Below are 13,913 nucleotides of genomic sequence, written 5' to 3'. Positions count from 1 at the left end.
ACATTCAGGGTCTGTTTCTGCAATCCTAGTAAATCAAGCGGCAAATTGGAAGCACTGACAAATAGTTATGCCCCATCTGAGAATACACAACTGCATAGTTGGAAATCTGTTAGTGAGTCTCAACTAGAGTAGATCCATTGAAACAGTTGTTGAAGATATAGCTAAATTGTTGAATATATAGCCAAATCTAATTGATTCAAGAGATCACCTGAAGTTGGGACTGACAATAGGATTTAGATCCTTGTGAAACACAGCCTACATGATGGTGAACTGAAGATATCAATATACAAAGGGATCTTGTAGCATCTCTGAGACTAATTGAGAGAAAGAAAGAAAGAAGTAGACTTCAAATATATGTGCATCTGAGTCTACTTCCTCAGATGCACTTATATTTGAATATATCAATAGCAGAATGAACATACTAGTATCCAAAGGGATCTTGTAGTACCTTTAAGACAAACTGAAGGAAAGAAGCTGGTAGCATGAGTTTTCGTAAACTTGAGTCTACTTCCTCAGATGCAACCAACAAATCTGAGGAAGTAGACTCAAGTCTACAAAAGGTCATGCCACCAGCTTCTTTGTTTTTCTCAGTTCAGATCAAAGGTAGTATAAGGTCTCTGCATACTGATTGTCCAGATTAATGTGGCTATGTCTGGACATTAAGGTGTAAGGGAAGTTACATGTGTGTGACATGTGATCCTGCATCATCAGTGTAAATATGTGATGGTACTCACTGATGTAGTTACATCTGACAATGCTACCCTACAAAGAATCCTACCTTGCAGCCTGGCATTACTCCTCCTCTCAAGTATTTCCAAAGCACTGCAGATTGGGTTGCTGGGCAATGAAATATGCAATGCTCTCCTTCTCATGGGCCACATCAAGAATAGGCAGCTGGAGAGACCCCTTGGGGTCCTACCACATTGCTTATTTCAATACACCCCATGAACGGGAGAGCACTGTGGACATCACTTCTCAGAGACTTGATCTGCATCAACAAGGAAACACTTCAGCCAGGGTGCTACCAGGCTGCAAAGGTAGCTTTGGGGTGGGTAGGCGGGTATGCTTGGTCATTCATGACTGTAAACATGAATCCCAAAATCATAAATCCATCTTATGATCTTTCTCATCTCCATCCCTTTCTCTTCCACCTCTCTCATCCTTTAAACAGCCTTTCCAGCACAAGAGAAATTAGGACTGAAAACCATCTCTGCTCATTCTTCTAATTAAAGAGCCTTGCGGTGTGAAAACAAAGCTGAGCTAAATGGGAATGGCAATTGTTTTCCAAGTCATATGTGAAAACCAAAACCAGACAAGGGGAGCGGGAGAGCCTCGCTAGATGCTTCCAGCAGTGAACAGCTAGATACTGTCAGAAAGCTCATAACAAGCAGTGCATGAAGGCAACAGCCATCTCAATATCATCACACGTACCCAGCATCTAGTATTCAGAGATATACACAGCCGCAAGATCTGGAATCATAAAACTATAGAATCATGAGAGCTGAGAGGCACTGTAAAAGCCATTTAGTCTAACCCCCTGATATGAAGGAATGCACAACTAAAGCACTCCTTTAATCATTTTAAAAAGTCTTCTAAAGACAGAAAGTCCAACACCTTCTGAGGCAGTCTATTCCATGTTGAACAGCTCTTGCTGTAAAAGCATTCTTCCTAATGTTGTTGTTGTTATTATTATTATTATTATTATTATTATTAAACTTTATGTATAAAGTGCTGTAAATTTGCACAGTGCTGTACGGAATAACCAGATTAATTAAAATAGATAAATAAAAACTTGGAGGAGGCATACATTCTAGAAACAATAATTACAAATTAATACCATGTAAATTGAAACAGTAACTATAAAACAACACAGGTTAAAATGACAAAGGAACTGAGATTTATATAATGGCAGGGAACGCTTCCCTAAACAAAATTGTCTTCAACTCAGCTTTAAAGCTGGTCAAAGAAATGATGGAAAGAACTTGTGCCTAATGTTTAGGCAGTATTTCTTTCCAAATTGGATGGTTCCATTATGTCCAGGGTGAGGAACATACAGTCCTCCAGGTATTATTGGACCCCCCTCTCCCATTATCTTCGACCAAGAGCCATGCTAGCTTGACATTAATGGGGGACTATAACCCAGCAATAACTGGAGTTCCACTGTTCTCCACCTCTGTATTATATAATGCCCGATAACCACTGAAAAATGTAATTTCTATTACTGACATAGTGGGTTGCCAATCCATACATGTAACCTCATAATATATGTTAGACTCCATGTTGGTTTTCCTCCACAAGTGTGTCCCAATGAGTACAATTCTGACTGGCCAAAATGATTAAGAAACAGTCGAGCGGACACTAGGTCATCAGGAGCTGAAGTCCTGAACATCTGGAAATCCAAAAGTTGGGAACCACTGCCTCCATCCTACCCTCTGCTATCTACTGCTAAAACACCCTTGAAAGGAAACCATCTAAACTCTCTGAAGATGCCAGCTACAGATGCTGGCAAAACATCAGGAATAAACTCTTCCAGAACATGGCCACATCGCAAATATTCCCAATGAAGGAGAATCCAACCCCTCCCAAGGCAGACTTCCCCTGTTGAACATCTCTTACTGTCCAGAAGTTCTTTTTCATAGCTGACTGGCATCTCCATTCTTGTAATTTGCTATGTCTTGCTCTCTAGAGTAGCAGAAACAAGTTTATTTCATCATCTACATGACAGCCTTTTAGATTTTTAAAGATAGCTGTCATGCCACCTCTCAGTCTTCTCTTCCCCAGGCTAAATGCACCCAAATCTGGAGTAACACGGCTTTTTCTTTGTTCCACTCCGTTTACACATACTGTATTTTAGTGGCTGTTCTGCCAGAAGACCCGAGCCAGCAGAGCTCTGCCAGCAGATAACTCTTCTACCAGTAGAAAGGGATTTCAGCAGGCATGTTCATAATCCTAATCCTCCATATCTGGCAAAAATTTACGTTTGGATTGCATTGCAATGTTTTCTTTTTAAAAAGTCATCTAGTTGACAGTTATCACTCCCACATTTTGCATGTTGCAATTCTAACAATTGATGTGAAGAAGTTCTTTGTTTTGTCTGACTGGAACCTATGGTGAAAAAAAAGATGTTAAGTGACCCCTCCATACCGTCTGTTGATCCAAAAGAAGGTGAGACATACCTTTCCACCCAGTTCTTGTAGCTGGGGATATCCTTGGCATAAAGGAGCTTATTCGAGGGGGAATCTTTCCCCAAACGATGCTCTGAGGTTGAACAGGAGTCCATGAAAGTTTGCGCAACCACTGAGAGGCAAGCGTCCGTGATGCTGTTCTTGTGAATGTCAAAGACAAACTGTGGGTTTTTTATCATGTTCACCCAAAACCTTAGCGGCAAGCTGGAAAAAAAGACAGAAGGAAGGAAAGAAAGAATTAAAATGAATCACTGTATATGCATAAAATAGCCGAATTCAGAGAGACTGAGATCCTAAATCTCAGGTCCCAAACACACTGCAGAAATAATCCAGTTTGAGACTGCTTTAACTGTGCTAGCAGTTAGGAAATCCTGAGAATTGTAGTTTGCTGTGGCACCAGAGCTCTCTGACAAAGAAGGCTAAATATGGCCCAGAATTACAGTTCCCAGAATTCCCTAGCATTGAGCCAAGGCAGTTAAAGCAGTCTCAAGATGGATTATTTCTGCAGTGTGTTTTGGACCTCAGTCTACTTTTCATAATTTTATAGATCTGTAGCTACATTACAGTAACACAACAAAACAGTTAGTGAACTGCAAGGACACCTAACTGGGCACCACTAAGAGTGTTCTGTTGTGCATTGGGCACTTCTGGTGCACGCTGGCCCTTTCTGATGCTCATTGTGAGATCCCGTTGTGCTCTGTCTCTTCCTAGCCAGTGGTCAGATGTAGATTGGGGAGCACCTCAATGCACATAGGAGCCCATCAGGCTTCCATTGCACAACAGATACCCATAAGTTGTAACATCACAGCAGCCCCTAGGTGAATATAGACATTGCAAAACTATTCAGTTCAGTTTTATGCACACACAAGGCCATTTATGGGCCTAAATACCCTAAAGGCATTCGATCCTGTTTGATTTTGGAAGCTAATCAGGTCCAGCCCTGGTTAGTACTTGGAAAGGAGACAGCCAATGAATACCAGGTGCTAGAAGAAATATTTCAGAGGAAGGAACTGATAAATCCTCACCTGAGGATTCCTTGCCTGAGAAAACCCTAAGAAATTCATGGGGCTGCCATGAGTTGACAGATGACCTGAAGACACCTACACATACAAGGTGGTTTATGAGCCAGCTTGGTGTAGTGGTTAGAGTGTTGGACTATGACTCCAATTCAAATAAGAAGGTCTACAGTTCAAACAAGGGTTTGAATCCGCACATAGCCATGGAAATCCACTGTGTGTCCTTGGGGTAGGCACACTCTCTCAGCCCCGCTGAACAAACCCTGCCAAGAAAACTCCTTGATAGTGTCACCATAAATTGGGAAATGCTTTCATGGCACACAATGAGGCTATTTATCAGGATGTAGATCCCAAGCAGAATCCCTGCATTTTTTTAAATAAATAAGGCAGGAATTGCAAAGTGGAGTCACCTGTGTCCCTCCATGCTGTTCTTGTGACACTCCAGATTCCCTAGATCCCCCCTTTTCTGGCTAAAAAGGGGTTAACCACTGCTCCTAGAATCCTTCAAGGGCAGCAATTCATCTTTTAAAGAGACTGCAGCCCACCATCAACATTACTTAATATTTATTTATTTATTTCAAAACCTGAAGTGGTTTTCCAGACACATCTGGGTTTTTCTTGGGGAGGGTTCTTTTTTTTGGGGGGGGGGGGGCAGTCCATTATCCTGCAGATGGCCACTGGCTCTGCTGCAGCTCCATACTACTTGATTTAAAGGATGTCTAAAATAAATATATGCCCCCCCACCAATGAGCATACAAAAACCTTTTTTTAAATTATCACAATTCAGTCCTAACCAATAAGCAGAAAGAGCCCTTAGCTTCTGAACTCAAGCAGCCAACAGCATATGGAAACACTTTTATTTACTTAGGCAATTTATATGCCGCCTATTAGCCAAGAATTGGGAAAGCTGTTGCTGAAATATATATAACATAAAGTGCAGCACAATAAAATAGATTTTTAAAATCTCCAGAGGCAATGAAGTATGGCATAATGATCACATTCTGAAAAGGCAATCAAAGCATGCATTCAAACCAGTTGCAGTAATATCCTGAAAGGCTCCAGTAAACAGTGTATGACTGGATTTGCTGCCAGAAGATTCCCCCAGAGAAATAGTCCAAATGTTCAGCATCACTATCAAGTAAACCCTCTTTGCTCATCACGACCTTCTAACTCCATAAGGGGATTTACTCAAAATAATCATAAAGACTGAGGGTACATCTACACTTTATTTATCTAATAAATAATAATATTTTTTTTATTTCTATCCCGCTTTTTGCCAGGCAATCAAAGCGGCGTACAACAGGTTAAAATACATCCATATATACATAATGCCCCCCTTAAAACAAGATTAAACAATGTAAGATTAAAAACTACATATTAAAACCAACTAAGCTAAATAAAAATCATCATGGGCAGAGTTCACTGGATGGGAAGTCTTATTTGTGGCCGAGCATTTTATTCCGGGAAGGCCTGCCGGAAGAGATCCGTCTTAATGGCCTTTTCAAAGCTCTCTAGATTGGTAATTTGACAGATCTCGTCTGGCAGGCCATTCCATAAGTTGGTAGCAGCTGCAGAGAATGTCCTCTGGGAGGTCGCCATCAGCCTGGTCTTTAAGGGCTGTAATAAATTCCTCCCAGAGGACCTGAGTGTATGGGGCAAATTATATGGAAGCAGGCGATCCCTTAGATAGGTTGGGACTAAGCCATGGAGGGCTTTAAAGGTAATGACCAACACCTTGTACTGTCCCCGGAAACTAATAGGCAGCCAGTGGAGTGACTTCAATATTGGTGTTATATGGTCACTCCTTGCTGTTCCTGTGACCAACCTGGCTGCCATATTCTGTACCAACTGGAGTTTCCAGACTAGGCACAAGGGTAGCCCCATGTAGAGCGCTTTGTAAAAATCAAGTCTTGAGGTTACCAGTGCATGTACTACAGTTTTGAGGTCACTCTGTTCCAGGAAAGGGCACAGCTGGAGTATCAGCCAAAGCTGACAACAGGCGCTCTTGACCGTCGCATTCACCTGATTCCTCATCTGAAGCAATGGGTCAAGAAGCACCCCCAGACTGCAAACACAGTCCTTTGAGGGGAGTGTGAGCCCCTCTAGGACTGGAGGTTGCAGCCCAATCCCTGGTTTGTGGGCCCCTACCATTAGTACCTACGTTTTGTCTGGATTCAACTTGAGCTTGTTTTCCCTCATCCAATCCATTACTGCCTGAAGACACTGGGTGAGGGGAGAGATGCCATCTGTCGTTCTCGCTGATGACCGGGACATGGAGAAATATATTTGGGTGTCATCAGCATATTGATAACACCCGGCCCCATATCCACAGATGATTTCTCCCAGCAGCTTAGGATAGGATATCTATCCTATCTTTGCCAGACCTTAGAAATGCTTGACCATCCTGCATAGATGGTTCTGGGAGTTGTAGTCTAGAATAACAATGTTTCCAGACTCTGAACTGGTTGTTGGCTCCAGTGAGATGATGGTAAGAATTTTTTGGGGGGTCAGTTCTGTGATGAAAAAAACTCATTCTCAACTAACTAAATTGTGGTGTGCAGCAAAAATATCATTGCTTTCTCTCCACTCCTAGTTTCACACTTCTGGGGGGTTCCAGTACAGTTCTCCAGTCAAACAAAAAGTATAAAAATGCATTTAAAAGATATATTTTTTGGAAAATATGTATGAAAATACATATTTAAATGCAAACATAAATGCTAGTATGTGCTATCTGGATGCAATAGGATAACCCCATGTACACAGCTGTGGGATTTAAATGGGATGCCGATGATAATTATGTTAGGCTAATGTCTAATTATACAGTATTAACAACAATACCTCATTACTATGTTGAGGCTACTAAAGTCAAGCCTGCACTTGGGATCAGGGATGTAATTCCTGATTTGACTCCTCTTTCCACAGTGTGCATTTGAAAAAGTTAAGAAAAAAAACCACTGCTGGTTTGAGATAGTGTCCTTTTGGGATACGAGGATCGGTCTTAGAGAAAAATGGCACATTGTCACAATGGGTTCTTTTTGCATTTCTGCAAAATGCTCAGAAGAGTAATGGAAAAATGTTTTTTAAAAAAATGGAAAATGGTCAAAGACGTGTTTCTTGAGTGTCAGCAAATGCTGACAAGGCAAATCATGGAACAGAAAAGAATCTCTGCAGCTTGGAGCTTCTCCTGGGATCCAGCATGGCGTAGTGGTTTGGATGTTGGACTAGGACTTGGAATTACCAGGGTTCAATTCCCTACTCAGTCCTGGAAATCCACTGGGTGATCTTGGGCAAGTCAACAGGTTATGTCCATATGAGGAAGCTGATGCTGTGCAAAACCAGCGCAGGACTTTGGCCCACATCTCAAAATCTCCTGGCTATTTATGGCAATTCCCACTTGGTTCTGAATACATTATTTTTTTCTGAATTTGCCCGACTGAAGGGATCTCCCCCACACTCCACTGCACAATGGAGGATGTGTTTTAAAAAATGGAGAAGAATGAAGCTGGGGAAATTGACGTGAAATTAATTGAAACTGATTGAGAAGAGATCATTTTTCTCTGTGTTGCCTCCTCCCTCAGTGCCTCCCACCTACCTCTTTCCCCCCACTTTTAAATAAACCTCCTGCTCATTTAGTCTGAGTGGCTTCAATCAGACTTAGATTAGTGCCACAGATGATGTTAATAATATGCTAATGTTTCATTAGCTCAAAGCTTCTTGGGTTGCCTGGGGTTCCTTTTCTTTTTTTAAAAAAGATCTCTGTGATGTGCCGACAACCCGCCAGTCAGCAGGGTTGCTAACAGGGGAGGGGGGGGGGAATATATTGGTGGACCAAACCCAATCTCACCCACCTGCAATTTTAAAATATGCCTCTGCATTTCACAGAGAAGGTGGGAGGACTCTCCCTCTCCAGTCTGGATGGGATAAGGATACATCTCAGCAGAACAGCATAGGGCTTCTCAACATGATTACAATGCTCCACAATTGATCCAAATAGACTGGGATTCTGCCATGTGCCATTCGGAGGAATCTGGGCTTTTTGCAGGGCAAGGGGCGCCATAAACTTAGCTGGAAAAGGATTCACAGTTTTTATTGGAGTATCTCCAGGTATCTGTGAGAATCCGCATTATCAAATGTGTGGCTGTCCATCCGTTTTGCATGGATTTGGATTTTCAGGCACACAGGTGAACACAGATGTGAATCTGCACAGGAAAGTTAAGAAAATTACAAATGTACAAACAGCCACAACAATTTGTTTTATACATTTAGGTGTAGACATATTACCAACCTTGACGGCTTTAAAAAGGCTGTCAAGATGGATCTTTTCCGACAGGCCTTCCCTGAAGAATTGATTGAGTCACTCCCACTGATATGGACCATCCTAAGGACTGCCCCAAGATGTCCTGTTTCCTGTCTCTGGTTGTTTTAATGATTTGAATTGTTGTTTATTATGGTCATGTTGCAATTATTATGTTTATTTGTTTTAAGGAGGGAGGGGATAGTGGGATTTATTTTATTATATTGTATGGATTTTATTGTTGTAAGCCGCCTCTTATTGGAGCGGCAGGGTAGAAATAAATAAATAAATTAATTAATAATAATAATAAGACTAGCCCATAGTGTGGAGAGGAGTTTTCTGTCTGCTGAACTTAGCTTAGCATGCAAAGTCCAGAATGACAAGTATGATCATATCATAGATTTGGAAAGGAAACTGTGCCCCTCCAGATGTTTTTAGGGGACTACAACACCCATAGTGCCTCACCATTGACTATGCTGGCAAAGGCTGATGGGAGATGTAGACTGAGATATCTGGCCTTGCATAACAATTCTGTCAATTTTAGTTTGAGTATCTTCCTTAATGAATCTGTCCCTCCCTCCCACCCTTTCCTTTTCTCTCTATTTCCTTGTCTCTCTGATCCACAGCCGCAGCTGTTGACTTCCAAGGAAGGAGTGATGAGAACAGTAGTATTGCCATAAAGCCCTTCAGTTTCCTACCAAAAACCTCATGCCCCTGGAAATCTGTTCTGGATTTCCTTTGGCTACAGTATTCATTTCCACAAGGGTCAGCAGCAGGGGACCATGGTCTGATCATTTCAGTTGACTGGACATCACATCTGGATTACAATAGGACATCTTCTGAGATGCTAGCACTTGTCTACGCACAGTATCCTCTGACCCTCTCAGTAGAGACTGTCTGACATCCTAGTAAACTTCAAAAGAATTATCCCATATTTCGTTAAGGCACTCAAAGCTTTCTTGGTGAGTAAGGATGCAATTTGTCACTAATTTCCTTCTTCAAGGAAGCTCCGAGTAATTTTAGCCATTTTCTTCCTGCTGCAAAGAAGGCTTTAAAAACTGCACTATTGCAAACACTATTCACAATTTCAGGACAAAATTTACATGAGGTTGTTTTGCACAAACAACAGAATTTTCTGGGCAGAAAATGATATTACAGTCCTCCCTCTCTTCTTGCAGTTTTGACAAACAGAGAGATAGGCCACATGCCTATATTCAAGCCAATGGGGGGGGGGGGGGGTGTCCTGCGAAAACAGAGGGTTGATTGTATTGTATCTATTTTGTAACCCTGTAATATTACATTTTGTGTATAATATGTAGTTCTTGCACAGAAAATGCTAATTTCTGAACAGAACAATCAAGTGTGAATTTTGCGCAGATTCAGTCCTAGCTACAGCCTTTTCAGCATAGGAAATATTACTTTTTGTACAAATATTGCTTTCTATTTTGTGCAAATACTGCCCTGATGGTGCAGTGATTAAATGGCTGTACTGCAGCCACTCACTCACAAACCACATGGTTGTGAGTTCAATCCCAGGCTCAACTCAGGCTTGCATCCTTCTGTAGGTCACTAAAATGAGTACCCAGATTGTTGGGGGCAGTTAGCTTACACTTTGCAAACCGCTTAAGGAGTGCTTACGTGCACTGTTAAGCGGTATAGAAATGTACTTGCTATTGCTATTGCTATTATATATACACTGTTTCCTACATAGAAAATGCTGTTTTATGTGTGCAAAACAATCATGCACAAATTTTGCTCAGAATAGGTCCTGTATTGCAAAGATTCTAATTTGTCCCATCAGGGTTTCTTAAAACTTGAAGACATAATTTTTGACCATTCAAAATATTTTTGAACATTAGTTCCATCCCTTTTGGTGACTTTGCCTAGAGTTTGGAACAATTTTGGGAGGGCCTGGTTGTGTGCCTCCTTTTTGTCCTTCTGCTGGCTAGTAATAAATAAATAAATAAAATAAATAAATAAAGTAAGTAAGTTTAGGTAGGATTTTTCATAACTGACTGGCTGCTATGAAAGGAGATTTTAATAGATTGCTGTTAGACTTTTTGTGTGTTTGTGATGTGCTTTCAAAATTCCTTTTCATCTACTAGTGTTTAAGACCCATCATACACAATGCACTGGATCTTGCTAATCACTGTCTTAGTGTGTGTGTGTGTGTGTGTGTGTGTGTGTTTTAATATATGTTTTAACCTAATTTTATTTTTTCTGATTGTTTAATTATTGTTTAACCTTTGTATTTTGTGGATGTTTTTAATTGCTGTAAGTCATTTTGAGTCCCAGTCTGGGGATAAACTGGGTTGTTGTTGTTGTTGTTATTTTTTATTAATAGTGTTTTAATATTATAATGTAATTTTAACATTATAACTTATCTCTACCTCTTTTTATCTGTTTTTATCTATACCTATTTTAATTTTGCTGTCCCATTTCTGGGGGCAAAGTGTGGTGGGATATAAATCAAATGAATGAATGAATGACTCAGAAATTAACTAAATAAAAACACAATCTCTTTTAAGAAATTTTCTTCAGTATTAAGACTTAAAGGGAAAGCCTCCAGCCAAGGGATTCCTGCCCTATATCTTCATGAAGAAACTGGGGTTGAATAAGGACACTTGATGCAAATCTTTGCTTATTTCCTCCTTTCATACAAGAAGCAGAAAAACTTCAGAAGTTTCCTTCCTCCTGGCTGAGACTGCAAGCCTTTTACTCAATTCAAGATGGGTTTTCCCCACTTGCATTTTTTGCAAAATGCTGTGAAACAAGAGTTTTTTTCTGAAACCCTGAAAAAGTAGTTTGTGCAAATACTGGTAGCCAGAATTCAGTATTACCTGGAGTTATGAATCTGTAACTGATTGGTATTTTATGAGTATGTAGCCACCATTGTGGCACTATTGCCATAACTGTAATTGCCCCCCCCCCCCCGACCTACTTTACTGGGCATCAGTTGTGCCAAGAGAAGGATGTCCATTCTGTGAGTCATTGGGGCATACTCTTCCCACCAGCCAGCAAGGGCTGCAATAACCAGAAGGTGGCCCCTTGTGGCACTTCCATATTGTAGCCTTGCTGGCTGGCAGAAAGGGATGGAAACATCATCCACACTCCAACTGCCAGAAGAATGGTCCTCTTTGTCTTAGTGTGTTTGATGCCCAGTAAAATAGGTTTGGGGGAGTTGGGCAGTCTCCTTCTTTGGAGGTTTTTAAGCAGAAGCTCGGGAGCGTTCTGATAATGTTTTCCTGCATGGCAGAATGGAGTTGGACCAGATGGTCCTTGTGGTTTCTTCCAACTCTGTGATTCTATGACTTATTTCAGTGGGATATCTTAACCTGAAAGCTACATTTTCTTGTAAAAAATGAGAAATTACATTTCTAATAAGGGCTGATGTACTGTGAAGGTGAGACTCACCCACCCAACATCTTTTCTCTGAAGGCAGCCCAATGGGTCTTTTTTATCTCACCACTGCCACCAATATGTCACAGTGTGGCAACTATCCCACCAGTCTGCCACCTAATTTGTGACATGATACTAGAACTCACCTCTGTTTCTTTATAGCTTTATTATAAAGATCATAGATCACAGAATCATAGAGTTGGAAGAGACCACAAGGGCCATCCAGTCCAACCCCTGCCAGGCAGGAAATCACAATCAAAACATATGTCCACCCAGCCTCTGTTTAAAGATCTCCAAAGAAGGAGACTCCATCTCTTTCCAAGGCACTGTTGAACAGATCTTACTGCTAGAAAGTTCCTCCTAATGTTGAGGTGGGATCTCGTTTCCTGGAGCTTGCATCCATTGTTCCGTGTTCTAGTCTCTGGAGCAGCAGAAAATAAGCTGCAGGTGTTCCTTTACATTCTCACAGAACTTTTATCTATCTTCTGTATCTTTTAACCCTTCTGGTTATCTATATCTCCACTAGTCACCAAGCACTGTATCTTCTGCAGGATATTACCAAATAATTTAATTCAGAACTTTCCTCTTATCTAAAAAGCCTTTTCCAACTCCTTCTCAGCAGCCTACCCTAGCCTCAGCGGCTTTTAATCCCTCAGGATATGATCAACCCCTCTCCCTATCTCACTTCCAACACACGTCTCCCTCTCTATTTATACTCACTCCTGAGAGTAGTCCCCACCTTTCCCTGGCTTAGCTTTCATTGGCTGTTGCCAATGCTCTAATCTGCCTGTGGTCTCCACATGTACCCATTACATCTTTGAAATTAAATGTTTTGGTTTATCCATGGCTCCAATAGATCCATGGCTCCAATAGATGCCTCTTTCTACATCTCATACAGACTAATCCACCTTCACATCCATGCATCCGCCACCTTGAGTCCCTATGTTGGAAGAAAGGCTGGATATAAGATGATGATGATGATGATGATGATGATCCATCCATCCATCCATCCATCCATCCATCCATCCATCCATCCATTTATCGCATCACCACTCTTACTGTGTTTCTCCACTGCTTCCAACTGACAAGGCTATCAGCTCGCCCCACTCACCAGTTGCTTTTCCAAGTGTGCCGCACATGAGGGTCATGGATGTTGTGCTTGTCTGCCTGCTCGTCCAAGAAGTCAAACATGTATTTGATAGCCAAGGGAAGTGCGCTGCCACGGTGCGCTGTGCTGAAGATTGTCTCAAAGAGGTCATCGACGAACTTCTGTAAAGTGCCCTGGTAAGAGGAGGAGGAGAGGAAAAACAACAATCAATACTGTGTCAGAAGGTCCAAAGGCTGGTGAATCAATGAAACAATCGACTAGCTAATTTTTTAAATTTTTTTAAAACAAACTTGCACAATTCCAACATAACATCATAAGTATCTATTTGAGGGCCAAACCAGATGTGATGTTTTTTATAGCAAAAGGGACATTCAGATAAAGGGAGCTGAACCTTCTCCAGATGAACCTCCCAACAATCCATCAAGGCAAGGAAGGAAAGCACCTCAACAGGGACATTACAAAATTGTAGAAATGAAGCTTCAGTTCCATTCACCTCAAGCACCCCTTTCAAGTCAGGGGATTGAAATGGACAGCTCCTGGGGTCCTTTGCACCTCTATGAGTCTAGCTGGTTCTAAAATGCTGAAGCAAGCATGTTGGTGACTTATGAGTCAAACCAATCCCTTATTATTCCAAGGAAAGGCCATCTTTAGCATCATCCAGAATCCTACTGTCACTATAGTTTTTTGTGGGTTTTTCAGGCTATGTGGCCATGTTCTAGCAGAGTTTCTTCCTGACGTTTCGCCACCATCTGTGGCTTCAGAGAAATAGATGCTGGCAAAACATCAGGAAGAAACTCTGCTAGAACATGGCCACATAGCCTGAAAAACCCACAAAAAACTATGGATGCTGGCCATGAAAGCCTTCGACCCTACTGTCACTCTCAATTAGACTCCATCTGCACTGCAGAAAG

At 41.4% G+C, this 13,913-nt stretch overlaps 1 protein-coding gene across 2 annotated transcripts in view; it reads right to left on the bottom strand.

Annotated features, from left to right (window-relative positions):
* The window catches only part of PLXNA4 (plexin A4), a 597,539-nt gene that overhangs the window by 21,198 nt on the left and 562,428 nt on the right, over positions 1 to 13,913 (bottom strand). For both annotated transcript variants that reach the window (XM_089527462.1, XM_089527463.1), the window contains exons 29-30: positions 13,006 to 13,175; positions 3,177 to 3,389 (exon numbers count right to left, since the gene is read on the bottom strand). In XM_089527462.1, the coding sequence (XP_089383588.1) occupies positions 3,177 to 3,389; positions 13,006 to 13,175 (383 nt within the window). The remainder of the gene's footprint in view (positions 1 to 3,176; positions 3,390 to 13,005; positions 13,176 to 13,913) is intronic.

Source organism: Sceloporus occidentalis, unplaced genomic scaffold, assembly GCF_023333645.1.
Source record: "Sceloporus occidentalis isolate IW3139 unplaced genomic scaffold, rSceOcc1.0.p SCAF_5, whole genome shotgun sequence".
NCBI lineage: Eukaryota > Metazoa > Chordata > Lepidosauria > Squamata > Phrynosomatidae > Sceloporus > Sceloporus occidentalis.
The sequence above is the reverse complement of the archived record's forward strand: the minus strand, read 5'-3'. Positions and strand labels throughout refer to the sequence as shown.